Below are 22,434 nucleotides of genomic sequence, written 5' to 3' on the forward strand. Positions count from 1 at the left end.
CCCTCTTCTGGTGCTGTCTGAAGACAGCTACATAATAATAATAAAGAAATATTATAATAATAAAGGAATCTTTGGGCCGGAGCAAGTGGGGTTGACTGGAGCAAGCAGAGGTCCTAAAATTCAATTCCCAACAACCACATGAAGGCTCACAACCATCTGTACAGCTACAGTGTACTCATATACATAAAATAAATCTTTTTTTTTAAAGGTGGAGTAGGTATTCAGACGCTGAAACAGGTTCACATTCTTTGGAAGATAGTGGTAGGGCAGGTACTAGGATCCCTTGCCTAACAAAGCTGCCCGAAAGACAGTGCTTAGTAGCCATATTGTTTTTTTGAGCTCTCTAGCTCCAGCTGTCCTGGAACTTACTGTGTAGACCAGGCTGGCCTCAAACTTGGTTTGTTCCATCATGCCAGGCCATATGGTGACCAGTAACAAGTTCTGAATACATGTTGATGTTGAAGATGTCACAGATGAAGTTGGTAGACAAGAGACTTAGGATGTGCTTCATGGCAATGACGTGTCATCCTTTTCCTGTTCTGGGATCCAGGTCCAGCAGTTCCTTCGCCTAGCCCAACGGGGAGCAGATGAGAAGGAGAGGGAGAAGGCTCTGGCCAGCCTTCGTCGAGGCTTGCAGCACCCTGACACACAGCAAACCTTCATCAGGTCGGTGTGGGTGGTGTGAGTGGTTGGCGGGGGCTTTTCAGGGACGAGCAAGTGGAGGGGAATGACCCCAGGCTTAGTAGGGTTCTGGTGTCATTCATGCAGGATGGAGGGCAGCATGCGGACCCTTGTCGGGCTCTTGACCAGCAACCGGGCTCTGTTGCAGCTTGAGGCAGCTCGGTGCCTACATGAACTCTCTCATTCTGAGCAGTCTGCAGTGGCTGTGGCCTGCCTGCCAGCTACTTCCTACCTCCTCACCTACCTCTCTGGTCACAGCTCAGACTTCATAGTAAGGCTTGTTCCTTTTAACCTTGCTCTGGGCTTAAGAGTTTGTATATGCCTTTGGGGCCAGCTTGAGCTGCCAGGTACTGGAAAACAAAAAAAACAGTGCACACACCCATCATCTCCCCTCTCTTGTGAGCTTCGAGGACAGGGACATGCCATCTTCCTTCTCCCAACTTGGCTTGGTGTGAGATGAGCCCAGCCCGGTGCTTTTGTTGCCTGCTCTCAGGAGCTGTGTCTGTACACACTGGGGAACCTCATCGTGGAGAGCGAGGCTGTGAGAAAGCAGCTCCTGCCACAGGGCATTGTTCCAGCCTTTGCTGCCTGTATCCAGGTGAGTGATTCCTTGGTCTCTCTCTAGCAAGCCTCTCTTAGCTTCTCTCCACATGCTCCACTGTCTTAGCAAAGTAGCTCCAACCTCTATCTACCCTTTCTCAAAGGGTTAAGCTGGGTCCTTTTGACCCATTTTCGGTTCTGACCTCTACCCTGTCTGTTTCTAGTCCCCCCATGTGGCTGTGCTGGAAGCCCTTGGTTATGCCTTGTCCCAGCTTCTGCAGGCTAAGGAAGCTCCAGAGAAGATCATTCCGTGAGTAAAATTATATCTTCAGATGCCCAGCTATGGCTGACGATCTCATGGGTGCTTGATCAGATCTGATTTCCACATTTTCACTGCCTGGCTAGGGAGAATGTGGGGTTTGGATATTTCCTCACTCCAAGTGTGGGAGAGGAACCGTTGGTATCTCCATGGTTCCTGCTCACGGTCTGCTCTTGCTGGCAGCTCTATTCTGGACTCCAGTCTTCCCCAGCAGATGCTACGATTGATGCAACCAGGCCCGAAGCTGAACCTTGGGGTTGCTATGGAGTTTGCGTGGTGCCTTCACTATATCATTTGCAGGTAACAGGCCCATGGGAAAGATGTCTTTCTTGGGGGTCCCTACGTATGACTTAAGTCTTCGGACTGAATTTAGTTTCTGGAATTGCGTTGGTGCTTTCTTTTGCTTAGGAGACCCACAGACTGGGTTGTTTTTGTCACTCAAAGGTAGGATTGACTTGATAGTGACTGCCTGCTTCCTGTCACCCAGCCAGGTCAACAATGCTGTGCTCCTCACCCATGGGGCTCTGCCCACGTTGGCACTGCTGCTGTTGGACTTGGCTGGGGCCGTGCAGAGAATGGATGATGTGGGACTAGAGCTGGTAAGGGAAAGGATCCGTGGGAGCTGCTTTACACTCTGCCTATATGTCTCTGCTGTGTCTTTGCCGTTCTATTACGTTCAACTTGTCTTTGCAGCTTGCATGCCCCGTGCTTCGGTGTCTAAGCAACCTGTTAACAGAAGTGCCAGCGGAGGTCATGGCACAGCAAGTGGAGCTCGGAGACGAGCGACTTTTGGCAGCCTTATTTATCTTTCTCCAGTTCTTCGTTCAGAAACAGCCTGCCTTGCTACCCGAGGGCCTCTGGCTCCTCAACAACCTCACTGGTATCTATTACATTCTGCCTAGGCCTGGTCTTTTATCATCATTAAAATATTTATTAAGGCCAAAGGAAGGGTAGATTTGTTAGGAAACAAAATACAGATTGAGAGAAAGGCAGAGAATAAGGGGGGGGGTGGGGGACAATTCAAAAACTACAGGAGGGGTCCACACCTTTCCCTACTCTGTCAGTGAAGATCTCTCATCTTACAACCAGCTTGCAGGGATGGGTCCTTGGATCCCTGAAAGGACTCCTTTGAAGGAAGACCGTCCCTGTCCCTCTCCCTCCCCATGGTTGTCAGGCAATCTTTTCCTCCCTACTTTCCCAATAAATTGCCTGGGTCTCAGTCCCTTCAGGATGGGATGAAAGCAGTCCCCGGGACCCCTACCTCTTCCTCAGGGTTAACCACCCTGTACCTCTTCCTGTCTCTCAGTTATGGCCAAAGATGCTCTTGAAATAAAACCCTATTGAAGCTTCAGTCAGAAAAATCTTCCAGATGAAGGGTATTTCTTGTAGACCCAGTTAGCCAAGGGTCTCCTCTTGTGACCTTGTCATTCTGAAAATTCTGTGGCATGTGGCCATCCTAGGCTTCAAGTTCCTGCAATTAGGAGACTGAAAATGAAGTAAGAGCTCCCCCATGTGGACACACAGTGTGTCTTGCACACCTGAGAGCTCATCTGTAGTATACACACAAATGGGTACCCGTAAGTTCCTAGTATGTGTTCACATGTTGAGTACCAGGTGCCGTGTATATACATGTTACAAACACAAAACCCTTTCTTTCATGGCATGTTAAGCCTCTTGGTACACTGACCTCCTAGAGACAGTAAGTGGGAACAGTTGGGCTGGAAGAACCGAGGGCTGGGGTTCATTCAGCAACAGGACAGAATGTACCCATCTCCTCTTGGGAGGAGTTATTGTCCCCGTCAATCCCTATCTGAGATCCGGAAATGGTGGCTCCTCAAAGTTGTAGTTAAGGAAGTATCTGATGCTCTGATCCTCCTGGGGGCTACATTTGTGGTCAGGGCCTCATGGAATAGAGTGGAGTGTAGGGGTGCAGAGACTCAAGGAAGATGCTAGAGTCTGTTCATGCCCCCAGGGACATACTGGCAGCTATCAGAGTGGACATGCTTCTTATCCTTGAAGGCCCACATGCCCCCCATTTGGATAGTAGCACTACTTATTTGAGACTGAGTAGGATAGGAACTTTTATGTAGAGGCTAGTTCTTCATGGCCTAGGTTGTAGTGGGTAGGATTGTGCGGGTAGCAGTTCAGAGCTAAAGGTACTTCATGTGACACTTTCCTTTTCAGCAAATAGTCCTACTTTTTGTACCTCCTTGCTCTCTCTGGATCTGATCGAGCCGCTCTTGCAGCTGTTGCCACTATCAAATGTGGTATGCATGTTGGTATGTATTGGCGTAACATCTGAGTTCATGAACTGCTGGTCGAAGCAAATAGGAAGAGCAGACCTGGGCTTTCTTGAGTACCCTTAATTGAGAGCTGGTAGGTGGTGTGGTATGGTTTCAGAGCTGGTACAGTCTAGGTGTAGCCTGACTACTGCATATGGTCCTTGAGCAAATCAAACTACTGGAAGCACCAATCTCTTCCCTTATAAATGGGTAATGTCTCAGAGGTGGTTGTGGGAATTACATGTAGTAGTGCTTGGGTACATAGTCAGCCTTGCTTATACTATTATAATTTTTTGCTTTCATCTTTTGTTGGGGATGGGGGATGCATGTCTTTGTGTCTGCAGGTGCTCACAGTACTGTGCAATGTCGTAGAGAAGGGTCCAGCTTACTGTCAGCGGTTGTGGCCAGGACCCCTGCTCTCCTGCTTGCTTAACACACTGGCTCTCTCTGACACCGAAGTAGTAGGCCAGAGTTTGGAGCTGCTGCAGCTGCTATTCTTGCATCAGCCAGAGGTGGGTCTGGTTTGCAATCTCTTGCTCAGAAGCCACTGACCCTTCCATGGCGCCCTTCTCTTCCAGTCCTACCTATATCTGTTTCTCTGAGCCAGGCTAGCCTATGTGGGCTGAAGGTCAGAACCTTCATCTTGGTAGGAATGTACCATCTAAGAAGTGGGCTGGCCCATGGCGCTCTAGGAATTGGGCTTTAGGGTTTAAAAGTTGGTCCTTCTCTATCCTCAGGCTGCCCAAGCCTTCCTGCAGCAGTCGGGGCTGCAGGCCCTAGAAAAACATCAGGAGGAAACTCAGCTTCAAGATAGGATACATGCTCTCCAACAGACAGCTGCTATTCACGGATGACCTGGCTGCTCAATCTCCCCCTTAACCCCATTGCATATTTATCCTAGGGTCTCCTATTTTGTTTTAGAAGCTAGTAGCTTTATGTATACCTGAGTGTGGTGGTGCTGTACTTGAGATTGTCTTGTTTCATCCTTGTCAGCACGTTGGCTAAAGACAGGCGACATCACAGCTGGCAGCTGGTGTGTTTTGATGAGAAATAAAGTAGTATTTTTATATAAAACTACTTTGCCTCAGTGTTTGCGCAGTAAGAGGGAGAAGGTAATGAGGAGGACATTTTGAAGCAACACTGTACAGCATAAGCTTTATAAGGACCAAAAGAACACATTTCCCCACATTGCCTTCAGTCCAGTAGGTTCTGGTGCCCTTGCTTAGTCCTCAGTGGAGACACTTCAGGCTTTGCCGCTTAGCACGTTCTCCATGGCTCTGGTTACCTCCTCAGCACTCAGATTGTTCAGCGGCACAGCCTTCTCTTGGCCAAAAGCTGAGGAAAGGGGGTTTAAATGAATATCCTACATACTCAAATTACAAAGGTACACAAAATTCAAAGTTGTTAGGATAAGAAAGGAAAGAGATATGGTTCACTGAACATAGTGGCTCATAGCTACACAGCCAGTTCCAGGCTGGCTAGAGCTTGATAGTGCAATCCTGCCTTTAAAAAAAAAGTGGTTTTGCCAGGCAGTGGTGGCGCATGCCTTTAATCCCAGCACTTAGGAGGCAGAAGCAGGCAGATTTCTGAGTTCGAGGCCAGCCTGGTCTACAGAGTGAGTTCCAGGACAGCCAGGGCTATACAGAGAAACCTGGTCTTGAAAAACAAAACAACAACAACAACAAAAAAGTGGTTTTGCTGTACTTAGCATTAATCCAGTCAATCTATTAAACAATCCCAGGCCCTAGTAGAATTTTATACGGGAAGAAATGTGTCTGAGTGATGCTTTAAGGTCACCGTAGGCATTAACTACTGACCAGGGGTATAGCCTTTGCTGACTGTCCACTTTTTGGCCGGCTATAGCCCACTTAGCATAATATGTGGTACATGCACATACAACCCTACACACTAAAGTTACTTCTGTCTGTCCTGTGTGCTTTAGGAGGAAACCAGTTTTATTAGTTTAAGGAGTCTTGATTACAACAAATTTGTAAAAGGATGTGACTCTCTCCACCCACAGACAGTCCTAGGTCAGGGTTGAAATGACTAAAACGGCACCATTTAGTTTAAGTATTACCTGCTTACTGTTAGTCAACATATTAACGAAATTTCAGATTTTGGTAATAAATAGGACCAGTGTTAATGTAAGAGGCAATGTTGTAACTGGTCGGGAAATGCCTTATTTTGGTACTGATGATCAAACCCAGTGCTTCCCACATGAAAGGCAATTACCATTTTCTTTGTATCTTTGAAATTTTGACATAACATTTCACTAAATTTCCTACTCAGGCATTGACCTCACTATAGCCTCAGACAGGCCTTGGGTTTGTGATCCTCCCGCTTCTGTCTGGGAGTATCTAAAGCTGGGATTTACAAGCTGGCTAGGGAATGCCTTTTTGAGACAGTAACATGCAGTTAGGGGGAAGTAACAATCTGAATGAAGGGAGCCAACTATAGTAGGCTATAAGGGAAGGGGCACAAATTGCAAAAGCTCAATCCTATTCTGTTCGAGCTGCGTAAATTTTGGCGTGTTCCATAATGTTTGGACTCAGCATTCTAATGTTTACAAAAGAAAAGCACCCATTCACAACATCAACAAGGACTAATAAGAATGAGTTCAAGTACCTAGCGTAAGCTGTGAGCATAGAGTACTCAACGTTATACTAAAATCTTCAGTCCCTGAATTTGTACTGGCTAAGACACAATTCTGAAGGGCCTACGCTGACATGGAGACACGTCTTGTCTTTTACACGAAGTACACTTTGAACTGCAAAAAACTCCTGAGTCTAGCCCAAGACCCAATTAGACCCCATATATATGTTGCCATGAATAAAAAGCATCACACAACTGAGTAAATGTGCATTCCTTTATCAGTTCGAGTTTTGGCCCTTCAGCCTCGTTTTCCCATGACGTTGGGAGGGAGGCCCCTTCTTTTCCCCATCCCGTATTCTGCAACCAGGGCCTCTGACCTCCGGCGGCGAGTACTCACCATAGCGGGCCCAGAGCTTGGGCTGCACCTCCGAACATTCGCGGATTAGAATGGGTAGGTCGGGGTGCGCCTTCTTCAGCTCCACGTACTTTTGCAGGATGAAATCCCTGCAGGGCGGGAGGAGAGACTGCGGCTAGCTGGCAAAGGTACACGGACGCTTCCCCGCCCCCTCCCCCCCATCCCGGAGGTCAAGGTCATAGCTCCAGCTCCCGAAGCCCACTCGCCTTCCCACGCTTACGCCTCACCTCACACCCTGGCTGCCCGGGGAACGCTGGCATAAGTGAATGCGAATCTCGCGCAGCCCCAGCTTTGCCCCGACCACTCGTCTAGCAGCGGCGGCCGCCATCTCTGCTCGCAAAGGAGCACCCAATCACGACCTTTCAGACCCCTCAACCGGACCAATAGCGGACCCTCTAGTCTTCGCCATCGATTGGGTAACTCAGGCAGGGGGCGGGACAAATCTTAACCAATGACAGGCGGTAGTGACGCGAAAGGAAGGCAGGTTTTCCTGGTGCATTGTGGATAAAAGTTTGTCGCCGCTGTTTGGTTGTGGAGGACATTTCGCGATTGCCGGCGTTGAGCGGCCGCGGCCAAAATGCCAGAGCGAGATAGTAAGGCTCGAGTCAACTGCTCCTTCCTGCCCTAGACTAGAGGCGCTAGGCTCGTTGAGTTTGCTGAATTTAAGCCAGATGTCGTGTGACTATTGGAGCCGCGGGAACCATTGGCCCTTGGAGGCCCAGCTGAGCTGCCCTCAAATTTTGTTCCTTTGTTGAGGACCAGCGTTTTGAATTTTTGTTTGTTTGTTTTTTTGTTTTGTTCTTTTCGAGACAGAGTTTCTCTGTATATAGCCCTGGCTGCCCTGGAACTCACTCTGTAGACCAGGCTGGCCTCGAACTCTGAAATCCGCCTGCCTCTGCCTCCCAAGTGCTGGGATTAAAGGCGTGCGCCACCATTGCCCGGCGCGTTTTGACTTTTTGAGGCAGCTCTCTACCTCCTTTTCCCTTAGTAAACCATGGCTTGTTCCTCTCTTTTAGGGTCCTGGTTTGTTTATTTGACGCGGGAGGGGAGGGGCTCGGTACGCTCTCAGGCAAACCTCAAAGTCCCAAGTAGTTGGGATTACCGGATGCTGAACTCTTTGGTGTAGTGCTTTAGAAGCGATCTTTGAGGGGGGTGGGGTGGGGGGAGGGATGGTTGAATCTTCGTTTAAGGAAACCTGGCTTTATAACTTTTTTTTTTCCAAGTGAGCTAGGATCTAGAACGCAGGCGTGTTTTGAACTCATCTTTCTGTCTCCACTAGTCAAGTGCTGGGGTGACAGGTGCAGGCCGCCACAAACAGCCCTTTTGCCCGATTGTTTTTGAGATAATCTGGATGTGTAGCACAAACTGGCCTCGAAATCTCGACGGTCTTGCTGCCTCAATCTCCCTGGTGCTGGGATTACAGGTGTGGGTCACCGTCCCCAGTTTCTGGTAATATAGTTTCTTGTAGTCCTCCCAGTTTGGCACTTACTGCATAATCACTGCTCCTCTTCTTGTCTACTTTGTTGCTCATTTTTATAATCGCTAGTTTTTGTACTGAACTTCGCACATTAAACGAGTGATTGATTTAATGTCGTTGGGTTTTTTTTTTTTTTTTTCTCCTTTAAGGTGAGCCCTTCTCTAACCCTTTGGCTCCAGATGGCCACGATGTGGATGATCCTCATTCCTTCCACCAGTGAGTATTTTGTTTTTGGAGTATGGAATGGGTAGCAATGAGCAAGAGAGTTGGTAGAGAGGGTGAAAGAATTCAGAGTACTTTGTTGGCAAGAATGGTCCAACAGTTCATAGAAGATGATTTATTGAGAGGAAAATGCTAACCCACACGACATGCTAAACTTATTTTTCCCACAGAAAGCTTTATCATAAGTTCACTTACCTTTCCAAGATGGTGTAATTATGCTTAGTTTTGTAAGTCATACAAAACTTGGTGTCAATTTTTCAGTAAAGTTGTAATTATGGACCAAGAAAAAAAAAAGGAAAAAATTTGGAACATTTAACTCTTTTTTTTTTTTAAAGATTTATTTATTTATTATATGTAAGTACACTGTAGCTGTCTTCAGACACTCTAGAAGAAAGCATCAGATCTCATTATGGAAGGTTGTGAGCTATCATGTGGTTGCTGGGATTTGAACTCACAACCTTCGGAAGAGCAGTCAGTGCTCTTAATCGCTGAGCCATCTCTCCAGCCCAGCATTTAGCTCTTTATCTCCGTGGATCTTTTGTTTTTTTTCGAGACAGGGTTTCTTTGTATAGCCCTGGCTGTCCTGGAACTCACTCTGTAGACCAGGGCCTCACACTCAGAAATCCACCTGCCTCTGCCTCCCAAGTGCTGACATTAAACACATGCGCCACCACTGCCTGGCTGTCTCTGTGAATCTTAAGTGAATTATTAGAAGAGAAGTTATGGCTAGAAAGAGTCTAGTGTTTGTGTTGCTTTATTACATATATAAGAATTTTCCCGGGCTGGCGAGATGGCTGAGCGGGTAAGAGCACTGACTGCTCTTCTGAAGGTCCTGAATTCAGATCCCAGCAACCACGTGGTGGCTCACAATCACCAGTAATGAGATTGGATGCCCTCTTCTGGTGCATCTGAAGACAGCTTCAGTAAATTACGCCTGAGTGATCAGGGAATCTATACAGCTACAGTGTACTCATACACATAAAATAAATAAAAAATAAATCTTAAAAAAAAAAAAGATTTTTCCCTGGTGAAAATAAAGCATTGGAAATGAGAGTAAAATTATCTTTTGTAACTTCACAAATTCAATCCCTTTTGTATTTATTATTACTTTGAGTGTGTTGGTAGGTGCACATGTGAAGATGATAACCTTGGGGTTAGGTCTCTGTCTTCCACTTTGCTATGAGATAGGGTTTCTTTTGTTCACTGCTGGCAGCCAGGCTGGTAGGCCTGCAGCTTCGGAGTCTTCTCTTTCTGCCTCCCATGTCCTGAGAAGGATTGTGCTAGGATTATAGACACTTGTACTACAGTGCCCACCTCCTACCTTGGTTCTGGAGACCTGAACTTGGACTGTTAGGCTTGTACAACAAGCACTTTACCCACTTAGCTCTCTCCCCAGCCCTCTCTTTAGGAGATAGGGTCACACTTTATCTGAGACTGGCATGGAACTTACAGCATTCCTCCTCCCTTAAGTTTCCCGAGTGTGGAGGTTGCAGGCTCTTACAGAACCACTATACCTTATTTCTTTTAGAGTTTTTTTTTTTAAATTTTATTTTATGTGTATGAGTACACTGTAGCTGTACAGATGACCGTGAGCCATTGTGTGTGGCTGCTGGGAATTGAACTCAGGACCTCTGCTGGCCCCACTCGCTCCGGCCCTGCTTGATCCTGCGTAATTCACTGTGGCTGTCTTCAGAAGAGGACATCAGATCTCATTATGGGTGGTGGTTGTGAGCCACCATGTGGTTGCTGGGATCTGAACTCAGGACCTTCAGAAGAGCAGTCAATGCTCTTACCCACTGAGCCATCTCACCAGTCCTCTTTTAAAGTTTTTATTTATTTATTTGAGAAAGGATTTAATCTGATCATCCTGTCTCAGCCTCTCAAGTGTTAGGATTATATGCATGTACTCCTACACTCCAACCTAAGAGTCTCTCTCTGTTTATCTCTCCCTGTCTCACCTCCCCCCTCCCCAATTCCCACGGTAATGCTGAGGCTTAGATCTAGGGCCTTATGCCTTTACTCTTTAAGGTATAAGCCCAGGCTTGCTTCAGATTAGTGATCCTCCTGCCTCATTGTTTTCATCTTTTGTCACTATATGTGCCACAATGACCTGCAAGTCCCATTTTTGACTAAACCTTCCCTTTTGTTGTGTGCCTTGTTTTAGAAAAGAATTAACCCCCCCCACCCTCTGCCCCATCACAGCATTCCTAGAACTATATGAGAATATCCATGCTGTGAAATTTCACTCACATTTGATTCAGTGAAACTTCTGAGCCAGGAGGTAGCACATACTTTTAATCCCAGTGCCTGGGAGGCAGAGGCAGGTGGATCTGAGATGGAGACCAGCCTGCTCTAAAAGTTCCAAGGTGGCCAGGGCTACAAAGAGAAGCCCTGTCCTAAAACAAAAAACAAAAGCAAGAACTTTTAGTAGTTAACAGTAATGTATTGAAATTGGCATTTTTGTTGTTTTAGTAAAGTTAATCATGTGTTTTACAGGCTTCTTTCCTATTGGCTACTAATTTTAATTTTTTTTGCAATTTCTTACAGATCAAAACTTACCAATGAAGACTTCAGGAAACTTCTTATGACCCCAAGAGCTGCACCTACTTCTGCACCACCTTCTAAGTCTCGTCACCATGAGTAAGTCTTTTTTATTCCTGTCTGTCCACGTCTATGGAACCAGAGTTTGGTGGACTCTCACAAGCCAGACCTCCTTTAAAGCTTCTGCTTCTGCGGGCAGCGGTGGCGCACACCTTCAATCCCAGCACTTGGGGGGACAGAGGCCGGCGGGTTTCTGAGTTCGAGGACAGCCTGGTCTACAGAGTGAGTTCCAGGACAGTCTGGACTACACAGAGAAACCCTGTCTCGAAAAACCAAAAAAACACTCCAAAAAACAAACAAACAAAAAAACAAACCAAAACCTCTGACTGAATGTTCAGTGGTGACTGACGTGCTCTGGGTTCTTATTATTCCTTCATGAGTATTGGCAATAGATTTATTGCTTGTACAAATGAACAGATTTCTGGTCCTGTTATTACTATATAGTCTACAGCAGGTTTTTTAGGTGTTGTCTAATGTTAATGTCAATTAAATATTTAAGATACTCTTTAAAACTTGAGAGATACAGATATTGATAGTATTATGACTGCTTGATCAACACTGGTTTTTGTATTGTGTTGTTTTCCTTTTTTTCTCTCTTATTTAAGAATAGTCGGATTGTGTAACTATGGCTAGCTAGCCTTGTCACTATGTAGACAAGTTTGGCCTTGTGCTCACAGAGACCTACTGAGTGCTGAGCTGAATGTTGTGTGCCATCACAACTGGCTGTTCTGCTTTTTTATTTTTATTTTTTGAGACATTGTCCAGACTTGACTGGACTTTACCATGTAGTCCAGACTGGCCTTGAACTTATTCTATTGTCCCAGCCTCTGATGTGTTCTCAATGCCTTGTGAGTTTTAAGGTCTGGGGCATAATTTTACTATGAGTGAGTTTCTTGTATCTTCTAGGATGCCAAGAGAGTACAATGAGGATGAGGACCCAGCTGCACGAAGGAGGAAAAAGAAAAGGTAAGGGGGTGGTGCAGGAGATTGCTTTGTAAGGTGAGTACTGTTTGTGGGCAAAGGAGTAGAGGAGTTGTACAGTAACAGATGGGATTTCCTACTGTGAAAGTACATCTCTGAGAGGGCATGTGGTAGTAATAAAAGAGAAAATCTGAGTTAGAGGAGACTGAATTTCTAATGTTGACCACGATCAAGAGTTAACTGGCAGTTCTATCAGTACATACATAGTTTTCACCACAGAGAGCTACTTAAAGATATCGGGAAAGAAGAATATTTGTGTTGGCCTTGAGATAGGAGTTGGTAAGCTGTACATTTCCTTTCTCTGGTCACAGTTATTATGCCAAGCTTCGCCAGCAAGAAATTGAGAGAGAGAGAGAACTTGCAGAGAAATACCGGGACCGTGCCAAGGAACGGAGAGATGGTGTGAACAAAGATTATGAGGAAACTGAGCTGATAAGTACCACAGCCAACTACAGGGCTGTGGGCCCCACTGCTGAGGCGTGAGTAGGGGATCCTATGAGAGACACAGTCACACTATGTGTTTCTTACAATTCAACCTACTCTGCAGCACACGCTGACATTTCAGAAGGAATTTGTCATTCATTGAGGACTGTTTTAATATGGCTCTTTCATTATTCAGGGACAAATCAGCAGCAGAGAAGAGAAGACAGTTGATTCAGGAGTCTAAATTCTTGGGTGGTGATATGGAACACACCCATTTGGTGAAAGGTTTGGATTTTGCGTTGCTTCAAAAGGTGAGTTCTATTTAAAGATGTGGAGAGAAATACTAGTGTTTGTGTTTGGACATTTGTGAAGTGGCACATGATTGTCTGGACCGTTAGTTTGGCAAAAGAATTATAGGTGGTCTGTTTGTAGAGCTTGTGACTAAATTCCTTGGGGAAATCTTCCCTTGTCACTCTGGTGTTGGTTAAGGGCCTGGATCCTCACTTCCTTTTCCTCTTGTGTCCTTCATTAGGTGCGTGCTGAGATTGCCAGCAAAGAGAAGGAGGAAGAAGAGCTCATGGAAAAGCCCCAAAAGGAAACCAAGTGAGTCAGCAGCAGAGAGGGCTTGACAGTTGGAAGGGGACACTTAAAGTGGGACATTTTCTTACCTTTTGCCAATATTTTCTTCTTCTATTTTTAGGAAAGATGAGGATCCTGAGAACAAAATTGAATTTAAAACACGCCTTGGTGAGTAGTTTTCTATAGTAGTGATTGCATTTAGGTGGATTATTAGGAAAGTTATTGGGTTTTTTTTTCCCCCTTACAGGGGTTCTATGTGTAGCCCTGGCTGTCCTGGAACTCAATTTGTAGTTCTGGCCTCAAACTCACAGAGGTCTGCTTGCTTCTGCCTCCCAAGTGCTCGGATTAAACATGGGCCATCACCACCTAGCATGAAATATTTTTATAGAACTCAAACATGCAGTTAATTATTTTCTATATCATTTATGTCTCTTCAGTTAGACCAGGAGCCTTTTCATGTCTTTTCTGTGTGTGTATAAGAGAAGGGTGGATAGGTGGGAGGTGATGGCACATCCTTGTAGACCTAGAGCTCACATGGCTGAGGTGGGAAGATTGCTGGTTATGGAAGGCCAGCATTGGGTACTTAGCAAGTCCCTGCTTTGAAAGGCTCAAAATAACTGATAGTGTGGTGATACATTCCTACAACCCAGCATTTGGGAGGATAGTCAATAGTTGGGCAAGCATGGGCTACATCATGAGACCCCCATCTCACACAAAGTAAGTGAAAGAGTAAATAAATAAAGCCAATTAATTTTTTTTAAAGCTGAACATAGAACAAAATAACAAAAATATAGAGAAGGTAGCATGGATAACTAGAGAGATAATTCAGTTGGTAAAGTGTTTTTTTACAAGTACAAGCAGGAAGACCTGCGTTGATACCTAGAACCCATATATAAAAGCTGGGTGTGGTGGCACTCTTATAATTTCAGTGCTGGGGCCCTAGAGACCAGTGGATTCCTAGGTCTTGCTGGCCAGCCTGCTTAGCCAACTTGGTGAACTCCAGACCAATAAGAGGATGGTGCTTAAGGGCTCAAATGACTGTTGGCTTTCATGTGTACACACATGAAAAGAATGTAGCATGGTTAGAGATTAAAAGAATGTGGAGTGACCTGGATTTGATTCCTCCTGATGAAATCACACTAGGTGTGTACTTTGCTCACTTTTCTTGTATATAAAGATTAACCTAATGTGTACCTATGTGATTGTTTAGGAATGAAAAGAAATGAAATGTATAACAGTGTAGTGTTTTTCTGTTGTCATTAATAAAACCTTAAACCAGCTGGATGGATGTTGCTGTCCCGCAGCAACATAAAACAGTAGGTTACCTGGAATACGAAGTTAGAAATAGATAGGAAAAGATAGAAGGAGATATGAGAGAGTGGCCACAGATATACCTACCCACATGGAAAGGTAAAAATTAGACGGGAGACTCTCTGCTCAGCCATCTTGGTTCTTTAATGTTAATTCCTTTGTTCTCGCAACAGGTAAAGTACTTGGGGCAAACCACCCCCCCAAACTACGTCGGTATAACAGTCCAATCAGAAACTTCCTTCTTGCAAATAGAGGTGGAGCTACTGAATGTAGCTGCTTCCACAAGGCTGTGTTAATGTCTAGGCTTAGGGGAGGGAGACCACAGATGGAGCTGGTGCATGAGGCAAATGGATCTCTGAGTTTGTGGCCAGCCTGGTCTGCAGAGTGGGTTCTAGGACAGCCAGAGCTACACAGAAATTCACTTGCTTCTGCCTCCTAAGTGCTGGGATTAAAGCTTGTATCACACCTCCTGGCTAAACTTTATATTCTTTGTTTGTTTGTTTGTTTGTTTGTTTGTTTTTGAGAAAAGGTGTCTTTGTGTAGCCCTGGCTAATTTAGAAATAGCTCTATAGACCAGGCTGGCCTTGAATTCACAGAGATCCACCTGCCTTTGCCTCCTGAGTACTGGAATTAAAGGCATTCACCACTACTGTATGACGGCTTTAGTATTCTTAACCAGTAAAAAGTGATAATGCTTTATCCCACAGCATAGGGTTTCTTGAAGATGTTATGTGTTAGAGCATAAATAGCACTTGGCTTGATGCTCAGGACAGAGTGGGTAATTAATAAGTGACCACTGTAACAATAGAAGTTTCACTGGCTGTCTGCTAATCTTTTCCTTTATATAGGCCGAAATGTGTATCGGATGCTTTTCAAGAGTAAATCATATGAGCGAAATGAGCTGTTCTTACCAGGACGTATGGCCTATGTAGTGGACCTGGATGATGAGTATGCAGACACAGATATCCCCACCACTCTCATTCGCAGCAAGGCTGATTGCCCCACTATGGAGGTGAGTAAACCAAGTTCTAAGAACCTGTCATAGAATCTTCAAATCTGCCTTGCCCTTGTCCTGTTCCTCATTTACTGTATCCTTATGTTCTGTTTTATTTTTATTTTTAAAACTCTCCTTAGTCTCAGTTGAATACATTTGTCTCCACCAGCAATGTTCTTGTCTAAACCACAGTTTCTTACTAGAGCTATTAAAAGGCTATTTCTAGTTCAGTATGTTTTTGTTGTTGTTTGTTTGGTTTGGTTTTTCAAGATAAGGTTTCTCTGTATACTCTTGGCTGTCTTTGAACTCACTCTGTTGACCAAGTGGCCTCAAACTCAAGATCTTTCTCTGCTTCCTGAGTGCTGGGTTCAAAGGTGTGTACCACCCCCAACTGGCCTGTGTATTGTTTTTATTGAGATGTAGTTCCCATACTATAGAATCTACCCTCTTAGTGTCCACAGCAAATAGTTTTATCATATTCACTAAATTGTATAGCCACTACCATTCTATTAGTGGATTCCTCAAAAGAAACCTTGTACTCTTTTTTTTAATAACATTACCTGAATCTCTCCTCTATTTTTCCATTAATAGATTTTACACATGACTAAGGTGATATTTTATAAATGCAAATTTTTGTTTCACCACCGTGTAGAAGTTTTCTGTGGTTTCTTGTTCTTAGGGTTCAGAGTTAAAGGTGAGGCCTTGCAATACCTGGACTTCTAGCCTTTTTTCAGCATGTTCTTTAAATCTCCTTGGTTTCTTGAATGTTTTATATAAACTTTTGATTCTGGGCCTTTTTCCATACCATTTCATCTGTTTGGAGTGTCTCTTCATTACACCTTCTTACGAGTCCTCTACCTAGCTAACAACTGCATATAACTTGTCCTTGAATTTAAGTGAATGGATAGTAAGATGGTGAGATTCCTACTAAGAAAGATGTTATCCTTGTTTCTTGGGTTTTCTAGGCCCAGACTACACTGACTACAAATGACATCGTTATTAGTAAGCTCACCCAGATTTTGTCATACCTGAGGCAGGGGACCCGAAACAAGAAGCTCAAGAAGAAGGATAAAGGTACCGTATGGGAAGGGAAGGAAACCTTACTCTTGGAGAGGGGCATTTGGTGGTGAAGGCAGTCTCTTGAAGCCTCTGTCTTGTAGACATTGGATGACTTCTGGATAGCGGAGGAAAAGGATAAAATGGAGCATCAGGCAGGAGTATGTCTAAATTCTGCTTGACCCACTCACAACCCACTGGTTGGGTTTGAAGCATCAAGGAAAATGGGAAGGTTTTTGTCTATTTTAAACAGCAGAGGGTTAAAAGGCACTGAGAACTGCTGGAGAGGTTCAGTAGAAAAAAGCATCCAGGCTTGATTACCAACATTCTCAGGGTTGCTCACAACCATCTGTCATTCCAGTTCCAAGGGATCAAGAGCCCTCTTCTTGCCTCTGAGTGCACCAGGCACAGACATACAAATAGGCATAAAAGACATACAAATAAAAACTGTTATTTTGTTGTTGGTGGTTTGTTTTTTAGACAGGGTCTCTTTATGTAGTCCTGACTGCCCTGGAATTCAATATATAGACCAGGCTGGCCAGAGAGATCTGCCTGCCTCTGTGTCCCAAGCGCTGGGACTAAAGGCATGCTTCATTTTTAAAAAGTTAATTAATTAATTAATTAATTAATTGCAGAATTTTTTTTATTCACTTAATCCCAATTGTGGCTTCCTGCCCCTCCTCTCCTCCCATCCCACCTTTAAAATCCCCCCTCCCCAAATTTTTTTAAAATATAGAACATTTTTTTAAAAATTAAAGCACTGAGAGATGCTCTTTATAATGCAGGAAAACTGGAAGAAAAGAAACCTCCTGAGGCTGACATGAAGTATGTATTCCAGCCCCATGTATCTGTGAACAAGATATTTGTGTTTCTTGTCTTTGGCCCTTTTAGAGAAATGGCCAGCATAGGTATGTATGATTTTAACAATTAATGGAACCTCTTTTTCCAAGTATTTTTGAAGACATTGGGGATTATGTTCCTTCCACAACCAAGACACCTCGGGACAAGGAACGTGAGAGATACCGGGAACGGGAACGTGATCGGGAACGGGACAGAGATAGGGAGCGGGACCGGGAACGAGACCGGGAGAGGGAGAGAGAGCGAGACCGGGAACGGGAACGAGAGGAGGAAAAGAAAAGGCACAGCTACTTTGAGAAGCCAAAAGTGGATGATGAGGTAAGAGGTGGGCTCTTGACACCAAGCTGTGAAAACTGGCCCTAGAAATACCTTTCTAGCTAGGGACAGGACCCATTTCCTCCTCAGTAGCTTTGTTGTTTCACAGTAAAAACTGGCCAACTAACCGAGGGTGGGAACCATCATGGAAGTGAGGCAGAAGTGGATTAGGGAATCAATTCAGATTTGAGGGAGAGATGAATGGAAATTCCTCGTAATGATACTGACTTCAGTTTTGTTTTCTTTTCAGCCCATGGATGTTGACAAAGGTAGGTTGTGTCTTACAGCGTCTTGCCTGCTTGCTTTGCAGAACCCTGTTGCTCTCAACTGTCGAAGGCAGCATTTGGAGGACTGTCTGGTTTGGGGCTCTCATAAGAACTATGTTTTAATTTATGGACTAGGCAGGGCACATTTGCTCTTACAAATAATTCCTTCAGTTCTGACATTTTGAGGTGAAGCGGAGCTTGAGTATGGAGTGCTCATTAGTTGGAGTTTTGGTTAAAGTCTAGATAGATAAAAGGAACCCTTTACTTTACAAGTATGTTTTAACTAGCAAGATGTAGTTGTACTCATCTATAATCTCAGCATTCTGGAGGCTGAGGTAAGATCAGAAGTTCAAGGCTAGCCTAAACTCCATAGTCCTAGGTCAGCCTGGGCTATATGGTAAGACTGCCTCAAATGCAAACAAAAGTTAAACAAAAGCAAAAACCCCAGAACTACCACATTTATTTGATTCTTAGAATTAAACTAAGGTTGTTGGGCTTGATAGCACGGGTTATTGCCTGCTAAGCTATCTTGTGAGTCCCATGAAAACATTTTTAAGGCTGGAATCAGGTTTGTGGAAGGAAGTTGTAAAAACATCAATTCAAGTCTAAGCAGAGTTGTCTTTTCTTCCAGGACCTGGATCTGCAAAAGAGTTGATCAAGTCCATCAATGAAAAATTTGCTGGGTCTGCTGGTTGGGAAGGCACTGAATCATATCCTGTGTTTATATTTCTTCCTGGGTTTTAATTATTTTTTCTTATTTATATTGAGACAGTGTCTTAGTCAGGGTTTCTATTCTTGCACAAACATCATGATCAAGAAGCAAGTTGGGAGGAAAGGATTTATTCAGCTTACACTTCCACATTGCTGTTCATCACCAAAGGAAGTCAGGAGTGGAACTCACACAGGGCAGGAAGCAGAAGCTGATGCAGAGGCCATGGAGAGATGTTACTTACTGGCTTGCTTCCCCTGGCTTGCTCAGCTTGCTTTCTTACAGAACCCAAGACTTCCAGCCCAGGGATGGCACCACCCACAAGGGGCCCTCCCCTCTTGATTACTAATTGAGAAAATGCCCTACAGCTGGATCTCATGGAGGCATTTCCTGAAGGGAGGCTCCTTTCTGTGTGATAACTGCAGCTTGTGTCAAGTTGACACACAAAACCAGCCAGTATAGACAGCATCTTTCTCTGTAGCTTAGGCTGGCCTGTAACTTGAGAACCTCCTGCCTCTGTCTTTTTAGTGCTGAGACATGCACTCTTATGCCTGGCTGTTTCTGTGTTGTAGAGAGCCATTTTCTTTTCATCCACCTCCAGTTACTTCTCTGTTCCTGTCTTTGCTCTCTTTTATACTGTCTTTTGGCTAGGATGAAATGCTATGTATCAACTAGAGAACCAGTTTAGGCTTACAGCTGGCTTCTGAAATGTTCATGTTGAAGCTTCTAGCCTCTGGTCCCTCTTGGCTGAATCTTCTGTCAGTGATGGAATTTTCTTTAACATAGCATATGTTGAAGAAGCCAGAAGATAAGAAGCAGCTGGGTGATTTCTTTGGCATGTCCAACAGTTATGCAGAGTGCTATCCAGCCACGTGAGTGAGACCCTAATTGAGGGGCTGGGATGACTGGCTGATGAGATATAAATTTGACCTGCTGGGAGCTAAGGGTGCTTTTTACTTGGGTGAATTCCATTTAGTTCTGGGATGTTTATCAGGTGGGGTTCTGAATAAATTATAGCAGTATGGATGGAAAGCTCTTTTTAACTGCTCTTTCTCTTTAGGATGGATGACATGGCTGTAGATAGTGATGAAGAGGTAGATTACAGCAAAATGGACCAGGTATGAAGTTAAAAGGGTGATTATGGATGTTGGGGACCTTTGATCAGCAATTTAAAAACATGTTTTTTTATATTTAGTTATGAGCCATTCATGACCATGAGGTCAGAGGACAACTTGTAGGAGACAGTGCTTTCCTGTAGTGATTGGTTATAAGCATGATTTTGTTTTGTTTTGTTGTTTTGTTTTTGAGACGGGATCTTATAACCCAGGCTGGACATAGAGCTGAGGATGACTTAAAACTCTTGATCCTCTTGCCTACACTTCTCTTTTCCTGGGATTTTAGATGACAGGTGTGCACTACCATGCCTAAATAAAAGAAAGCTTATTTTCTTTTCACTGCCGGGGATTGAACCCAGGAACCTTAGCATCTGGGCTAGTAATGCAATACTGAGTACATCCCAGACTCAGAAATCTCTTGTTTTCTGATGTCCTGTGGATCAAGCTGAGGGCTAAGTGCTTTATTGTTTAGCCATGCACCCAATGACATGGCCTAATCTTGGACCCTTGTTTAATTTTACTTCTGCCATTTGCTTATTTTGTGGCCTTGCCATGTTTCTTCCCTGTTTACAAATGCCTTTGTTTCTATATCAAAAATAGAAATATAATTCTCACTTTAGAATTTTTGTTAGAATTAAGGTATCTGTTTAGTGTTCAGAGTAATGCATGCATTGTAAGTACATAGGAATCATTAGGGTAAGATTTATTACTCATGGATTATTATTACCTGGAATTGTGGGTGTCTGGTTTTATTTCAGAGAAAATTCCTTTTCCACTGATAGCTCTATCTCTTGTACTACAGGGTAACAAGAAGGGTCCCTTAGGCCGCTGGGACTTTGATACTCAGGAGGAATATAGCGAGTATATGAACAACAAGGAGGCTTTGCCCAAGTAAGTAAATATGGGCAGGGAATGAGGATGTGGCATTTGGTGAACTAGCCCATATTGGGTAAAGCGGTACACTGTAGTGTAGCTGCAGTGCTCCAGATAGGTACATTGCCCTCAGAGCCCTTTAAGAAAACCTTCCTGCTGCTATGAGACCTCTAATGCTTTTCTTCCCACAATGGTCCTTTCCAGGGCTGCATTCCAGTATGGTATCAAGATGTCTGAAGGACGGAAAACCAGACGATTCAAAGAAACCAATGATAAGGCAGAGCTTGATCGACAGTGGAAGAAAATAAGTGCAGTTAGTAGATTTTCTTTCCTTTTTCCTTTTTTGTTGTTGTTTTCTTTTTTTCGAGACGGTTTCTGTGTGTAGCCATGGCTCTCCTGGAACTCACTCTGTAGACCAGGCTGTCCTTGAACTCAGGAATCTGCCTGCCTCTGCCTCCTGAATATTTCTATTAAGGGTGTGCCCCACCACCGGCAGAGTGGATTGTTTCTTAAGTGGGAGGGTTTCAGTTGAGAAGAGACATTGACAGATCTAGGAGCAGGTGGTGGAGCAGCCACGGAAATTGAGAGAGGTCATCTTTGAGCTTTAGGTGGACTTGGATTACTAACAGCATGCTTATAAACTACTACTGTCCTTCTACAGATCATCGAGAAGAGGAAGAGGATGGAAGCAGATGGGTGAGCAGCATCCCTCTTTATCTTTGGTCCTGGTGAGAATTGTACAGTGTACTGATCCTATGCTGATCTACTTCTGTTTTGATTTCAGGGTTGAAGTGAAGAGACCCAAGTACTAATCTCTAGTTCCAACCATCACCACATGGCTGTTCTTAGTTGCTTGTTTCTACAATTCCTCAGAAGGTTTTGAACTGTTTTTGTTTGTGAATGTTTATAAATGTTTATTGTATAACATTTTTTCTTGGGGGGCAGGGTTTGAGACAGGGTTTCTCTGTGTAGTCCTGGCTGTCCTGGAACTCACTCTGTAGACCAGGCTGGCCTTGAACTCAGAAATCTGCCTGCCTCTGCCTCCCAAGTGCTGGGATTAAAGGCACACGCCACCACTGCCTGGCTATTGTATAACTGGGCATATAGAAGACCTGTGTCTCAAATGCTAAGATCAATGGCAACGCAACACCATGTCCAGCATGTTCCATTAAAAGTAGTTAAACCTGTTGTCTTTTCTGTGTTGGGCATTCCTTCTTAAAGGTCCCATGAAGTTCCAGTAGTTCCAGTAGTTGTATTGGATGTTAGGTCTCATCTGAGGTGCCTGTCAACACATCAAAGCTGACATTGTCTGCCAGGTTCTCCCAGCATACCTCAGTCCCTATCCGTTCCAGGATCCTCCTAGGTGGCATATCCTACCCTTTACCTTTGCCCTAAACTCCTGGGCTTTCCTTTCCCTCAGCTTCTCTGATTCCTATATAACCCACTCATTTTGGTTACACACCCCTTTTGGCCACTTGTCAGCTGCTCCAGGTAACCCCCTCCCTCCAATCCCCTTCTCACACAGCCTGGTTTAGGATCTTGTTCATTTCACCCTTCCAAATGCCTCTGGCATGCTCCTCCCTCATATCTACACTATACCTCCACCGTACCTAGAAACAGTCATGTCTTTTCATTGAGTCTGCTTTGTTTTTTCTGTACTGACTCTAGGTTCCTAGACAGTAAGGCTGCTTACTAGGCCAGTTTCCAGGGGAGAAGGGAAGAGTCACTGGTGGGCAAGAGAATTGTCAAGTTGAGTGGTCAGATTCACTCAGTCCTATCTGTCCAGGGTCCTAATCCAAGAGTAGAGATTCTTTGTGGTTGAGAT

The 22,434-nt window shown here is 44.5% G+C and overlaps 3 protein-coding genes across 3 annotated transcripts in view; 2 read left to right on the forward strand and 1 right to left on the reverse strand.

The window, feature by feature from the left end:
• Tmco6 (transmembrane and coiled-coil domains 6) overlaps positions 1–4,897 on the forward strand; it is a 7,014-nt gene extending 2,117 nt beyond the window's left edge. Inside the window, exons 3-12 of the mRNA XM_031365406.1 lie at positions 551–666; positions 769–952; positions 1,175–1,279; positions 1,446–1,531; positions 1,724–1,840; positions 2,028–2,139; positions 2,234–2,420; positions 3,725–3,819; positions 4,167–4,334; positions 4,560–4,897. Of these exons, the coding sequence (XP_031221266.1) occupies positions 551–666; positions 769–952; positions 1,175–1,279; positions 1,446–1,531; positions 1,724–1,840; positions 2,028–2,139; positions 2,234–2,420; positions 3,725–3,819; positions 4,167–4,334; positions 4,560–4,676 (1,287 nt within the window). The 3' untranslated portion in view covers positions 4,677–4,897. The remainder of the gene's footprint in view (positions 1–550; positions 667–768; positions 953–1,174; positions 1,280–1,445; positions 1,532–1,723; positions 1,841–2,027; positions 2,140–2,233; positions 2,421–3,724; positions 3,820–4,166; positions 4,335–4,559) is intronic.
• A 63-nt stretch (positions 4,898–4,960) lies between these two features.
• Positions 4,961–7,220, reverse strand: Ndufa2 (NADH:ubiquinone oxidoreductase subunit A2). The gene is made up of 3 exons (XM_031365407.1): positions 7,057–7,220; positions 6,812–6,918; positions 4,961–5,157 (listed from the first exon to the last, which is right to left on the reverse strand). Exons 1-3 carry the CDS (start codon positions 7,155–7,157, stop codon positions 5,066–5,068), a joined length of 300 nt encoding a protein of 99 aa, XP_031221267.1. The 5' UTR covers positions 7,158–7,220; the 3' UTR covers positions 4,961–5,065.
• Positions 7,221–7,295: 75 nt separating this feature from the next.
• On the forward strand, positions 7,296–21,797 carry Ik (IK cytokine). The gene is made up of 20 exons (XM_031365405.1): positions 7,296–7,422; positions 8,456–8,522; positions 11,076–11,168; positions 12,036–12,095; positions 12,422–12,589; positions 12,730–12,844; positions 13,066–13,136; positions 13,234–13,280; positions 15,272–15,435; positions 16,383–16,491; positions 17,259–17,298; positions 17,424–17,649; positions 17,897–17,915; positions 18,544–18,622; positions 19,413–19,493; positions 19,682–19,739; positions 20,539–20,627; positions 20,814–20,922; positions 21,271–21,305; positions 21,394–21,797. The coding sequence occupies exons 1-20, from the start codon at positions 7,407–7,409 to the stop codon at positions 21,419–21,421; spliced, it is 1,674 nt and encodes a 557-aa protein (XP_031221265.1). The 5' UTR covers positions 7,296–7,406; the 3' UTR covers positions 21,422–21,797.
• Positions 21,798–22,434: the final 637 nt, after the last annotated feature.

The sequence above is a fragment of the Mastomys coucha genome, unplaced genomic scaffold (genome assembly GCF_008632895.1).
Source record: "Mastomys coucha isolate ucsf_1 unplaced genomic scaffold, UCSF_Mcou_1 pScaffold13, whole genome shotgun sequence".
NCBI classification, from domain to species: Eukaryota; Metazoa; Chordata; class Mammalia; order Rodentia; family Muridae; genus Mastomys; species Mastomys coucha.

Coding starts and splice junctions, on each gene's coding strand:
- Ndufa2 (XM_031365407.1), bottom strand. CDS start 7,157: ATGGCGGCCGCCGCTGCTAGACGAGTGGTCGGGGCAAAGCTGGGGCTG. Junction 6,919..7,056: donor CCGGGCAGCCAGGGTGTGAG/GTGAGGCGTAAG, acceptor CCCGCCCTGCAG/GGATTTCATCCTGCAAAAGT. Junction 5,158..6,811: donor CAAGCTCTGGGCCCGCTATG/GTGAGTACTCGC, acceptor CCCTTTCCTCAG/CTTTTGGCCAAGAGAAGGCT.
- Ik (XM_031365405.1), top strand. Junction 11,169..12,035: donor TCTAAGTCTCGTCACCATGA/GTAAGTCTTTTT, acceptor TGTATCTTCTAG/GATGCCAAGAGAGTACAATG. Junction 20,628..20,813: donor AACAAGGAGGCTTTGCCCAA/GTAAGTAAATAT, acceptor GGTCCTTTCCAG/GGCTGCATTCCAGTATGGTA.